This window comes from Herpailurus yagouaroundi, unplaced genomic scaffold, assembly GCF_014898765.1.
Source record: "Herpailurus yagouaroundi ecotype Mexico unplaced genomic scaffold, PumYag 182, whole genome shotgun sequence".
Classification (NCBI taxonomy): Eukaryota; Metazoa; Chordata; class Mammalia; order Carnivora; family Felidae; genus Herpailurus; species Herpailurus yagouaroundi.
Genome location: NW_024412413.1, coordinates 28,322,427 through 28,326,776, shown reverse-complemented (window position 1 = coordinate 28,326,776; position 4,350 = coordinate 28,322,427). Strand labels below are relative to the sequence as shown.

General features: G+C 44.9%; 1 protein-coding gene across 1 annotated transcript in view; it reads right to left on the bottom strand.

Annotated features, from left to right (window-relative positions):
• Positions 1-2,102: 2,102 nt before the first annotated feature.
• The window catches only part of BTG1 (BTG anti-proliferation factor 1), a 3,180-nt gene continuing 932 nt past the window's right edge, over positions 2,103-4,350 (bottom strand). Inside the window, exon 2 of the mRNA XM_040491247.1 lies at positions 2,103-3,418. Within this exon, the coding sequence (XP_040347181.1) occupies positions 3,051-3,418 (368 nt within the window). The 3' untranslated portion in view covers positions 2,103-3,050. The remainder of the gene's footprint in view (positions 3,419-4,350) is intronic.

Below are 4,350 nucleotides of genomic sequence, written 5' to 3'. Positions count from 1 at the left end.
CACTTTTAATCTTTAGTTCTTAAAGATCGTAATAGTCAGGAAGACTGCTTCAACATGAAGGCCAATTCCACAATCTGTAACACCCATACAAAACAAAAACCACTTGCGATTTGTGAAGAACGGTGACTTAGGGAAATCATTTATGCAACAGTACCAGAAAGCGATTTTCTAGTGGACTTTCCCATCTACTACTAATACAAGAAATATTGTAACTCAAGGCTAGGGACATGTGATTCCCATCCCAGACTGAAGGGGAGAAAACAGCCACATTATCCTGCACAAACCAGGGCAATCCTTGCTTCAGCATTATAGAGCAAGATAGTACTTACATTTGGAGAAGAGGAGATAATTTTAAAACTACCTGTTAAGATTCAGAATAGTGGCACCTGTAACGATACTGCTAATAATCATGAACTCTTGGTGCCAACGGCAGCTAAGGATTTTTGAAAGCAGTCCTCCTTTCTTAAAATGACTTAAGGAAGTATCTTCTCACTCAGTGTAAAAGCCTTCTACATTTTATCAGTATTAAATTTCTTACAAGTACACAGATACAATGACTGCACGTGCAGGTTGGTACACTCCTGCGTGTGCATAGAGCAGCACACAAACGTTTTCATCCAAACAGCTAGGCAAAAACAGTCCCCGGAAGCAATGAATGAGAGAAATTAAAAAGCTCCAGTACCGTAAGCAGAACGTAAGGGTTAAAGTCCCGGGAAACAGCAGGATGCCAGGTCTCAGTGATATTTGCAAGCCTTTTTAAAGAGGAACTTAACAGCTCCTCAAGTGCCAGACATCACCTACATTCTAAAGTGAAATGTTTTTTAAGTTCTCTTCCTACCCAATTTCTTTGAAAGTACCGAAAAGTCTGATGTCACCATCTCCAAAAATGATTTTCCAGTTGAGAATCGGTTCTATGACCGAAGTTTCAGGTTAGAATATACTCCTCAACTCTCCGGACACTCTGCCTTAGGGTCCAATGGCTTAGTATGCAAAACCTTACCAAGCACCTGGCTTCAAAGGAGTTACCAGAGATGCAGTTGGCAAACAATGCTAATCAGAACTGGGGTGAGACCTGTGGAAGACGACACTACCGGTTGTATCCTTGTACATTCAAATTTGAAAAACTGGGAGGCTTCTCAAAGAACACGCTGGAAAATAAAACCATAACTGACTGGTAAGGGTATTCCGCGTGCCGTGGTTCTAATGCGAATGACGGGTGAAGTACACAGACACTGTTCGTATCCTAAACACCTGCGTATTCGGCTGTGGATTTACTTCTGTGTATCCCCAAGTTTGGGTCTACTGATTTCAAGTAACCTCAACTGCGGGGTATTTCCAGTGTGATCATGTTTATTACATGCGTATCTCAAAAGCCACTGTAAGTTAACGGTGTACCGAAAAACTCAACCTCCTCCACTTTCAAAATCCCGTTCAACCAAAGAACTACCAACAAGTTTTTATCACATGGGGGGTAGTGGAGTAACGTACACTCTGGCAAGGTTTCGTTTAGGTTCTGAGAATTTATCTGAAACAGAAGTCTGAAAATAAGGGATCAAAAACTCACATTTCAACTTTTGAGAATAAAAATTGATAAACATACCTGTTGTTGAACTCCAGAGCTTAAGTGATTTTTATGTAATTCTTGCAGCTGATGAAAAGCAAAACACCACCATCTCTGCACTGATTAGCCTGTTCTTTTAAGACTATGGGTCACCTACCCCAGGATTTTCTAATTGAACATGGATTCCATGGGGCAAAATTATTGTTTTTCAAAGGTGGGCCAAAATGGAACATTTATATCTTCACTTCGACAGGGAAGCAGTGAAATATAATCCTCTGAGTATCATTTTTGGTAGATGTTACCTTTGTCTCTTATCCTCATTTCGTGAGATTAGCCTGGTAATGTGTCCATGTTTTGACTTTGGAGATTTAAAAAAAAAAGTTACCCTGTGTTTCCTCTAACACCTAGACACGTACACTCCCATCAAATGTTTTTCAGCATGACCAGTGTGCAACTGACATTCACATAGCTTATAGAACCTAAGTCTTCTGAGAAACATATTTCTTTGAGCTGAACCTCTATAATCATGACAAGAGATTGATTAAAATGCCAAGATAAGAAACAATTTATTATAGAGAGAAGAAAAATTTCTCATCCAAAATATAGAAATCTGTACAACTTTGCCACAATCAATATACATGAACTGTACAAATTTACACCAGTTCATAATTTACCAAATAAAAGATGACTAACAAAGTTCACAAAATAGATGGTGGTTTGTGGAAAAGACTTTTACCCAATTAAGTACAAGGAAAGTTACAAACCAGACCTCCACTTTCTAAAAATAAGAAGTTTACTCAGTCTTAGAAAACTACAAGCTAGCAAATGTACAGAGAGCTGGCTGGTGCTAACACCACAGTTGAGACAGTGTCTTTTTAAGGGTCTTTTTAAAGCCTGTTGCCACGGCAGATTCTGGTCACTTGCTACTCTCAAGGCCAAAAACACAATACAAGGTCTGACCATTTCCCCAGGTCATGCTTACTAGGTTTGTCTTATGTACATTTATACAAATTTAAGTGCTAGGTAAAAGTCTTGTCAAAATTTCCAGTACTACCATGTTTCAAATGTCGAGCTTTCCTAGTCAGCTGCCAAAAAAGTTAACCATTTTCAAGTGTAATAGTGCAAATTTCCTCCGCAAGGTCTACTGCAGAGAAAGGTTCTTTGAAATACAGATTTGCCTTAAAGGGATTGATGGAAAAAATTTAGGTTTAACATCTGGGAGAAACTGAAACCACCCTAGGACTTCACTCCCTAGCAAATAAAGTGATCATTTACTTGGACTCACAGGCTATTAAATCATTGAAAGGTACTGTCCAAACTATGGCACTGTCACTTAAAAAAAATTTTTTTTTTACCACTCTATCTTGTGCCAGATCTTCACAGCTGTGACATGGTTTAAATTCCATAATCCATCCCCAAGAGGAGCCCACCCAAAGCAAAAATCAAATTTATCCATCCATTATAAGATGATCCATCCATAGACTATATCTTAACCTGATACAGTCATCATATTGTAGTTTTTGGAAGGGCTTGTTCTGCCCAAGAGAAGTTCCTCCTTACAGCTGATTCTGCTGTCTACCATTTGCACGCTGCTGCTGTTTTGAGTGCTACCTCCTGCTGGTGAGGCTTCGTACAGCACACAGATGGAGCCATCCTCTCCAATTCTGTAGGACACTTCGTAGGGGTCAACCCAGAGAGTGAGTTCACTTGGGAGAAGCCTGAACAGCTCCTGACTGCTCAGTCCAATCCGCTGTGCCGCCTGTCCAATCAGAGGATCCATTTTATGGTTGATGCGAATACAACGGTAACCTGATCCCTTGCACGGCTTTTCTGGGAACCAGTGATGTTTATAATGTTCTATAGGGGGAAAGATAAAGAAAGAGAGAGAGAGAGAGAGAGAGAGAGAGAGAGAGAGAGAGAGAGAGAAACAATGCTTAGATCGTTACTGTAAGATCCCGCTATGGCTTCCTCCTTCCGCAGGCTCCTTTGAAAAGTGAAAAATTTAAACTATCAACTTTCAAAAACGCCCAGCACCGCACCGCGGCTGTGCGTGCTTGGGGCTGGGGAAAAGAGCGGGCAGGGTTTTAGAAACAACACAGTAGTAGGGGACAAAACAATCTCCAGGAACCAACCGGTTGAGCCGCCAAAACAGGAATCCGGCGCGCGGCCTCGGCTGGCCGGGCAGCCGGATGGCACCAGCGGCCAGGCGGGAACCTGTTTACTTTCTCCACCCCACCCCAGCCGCACACAATGGGGTTTATGGCTTTGGAGGAGAAGCGCCACCGGGCTGTTAACCCCGAAGGGAAGAAAAACAAGCAACCCTAACTAAACCAAGCTCTGGGCAGGGCTGCAACTGAACCGGTGACAAATCCGATGATTAATGGTCAGGGGTAGGAGGCGCGGGGCGACGGCACGTCCGTCCCGGGCTGGCTCCGGGGCAGCGGCGCGGTCTCCCAGCCCCGGGCCCGGCCGCCGAGCCCACAACGGTTGGAGGGGGTTGGGGGAGGGGGCGTCGAACTAACCCCAGCCCCGCAGCTCCTTTGTCCCCAAATCCGCGGACGGTCCGAGGACCGCAGCTCCCGCCTCAGTGGCTGTAGTCTCTTTGTTGTGAGCCTGTTCCCTTCTCCCCTCGGTGGGGCAGCCGTGGGGGGAGGGGGAAGCCCTCGGCCCAGCCCCCAAACCTTCGCCAGGATCCGCCGTTAGCGGCCGCCAGGCGCGCCTGCCCCGCTCCCGCGGCGGGACCCGAGCGCGGCCGGCCCGGGGCAGTGCCGCGGCGCCCGGGGCAGTGC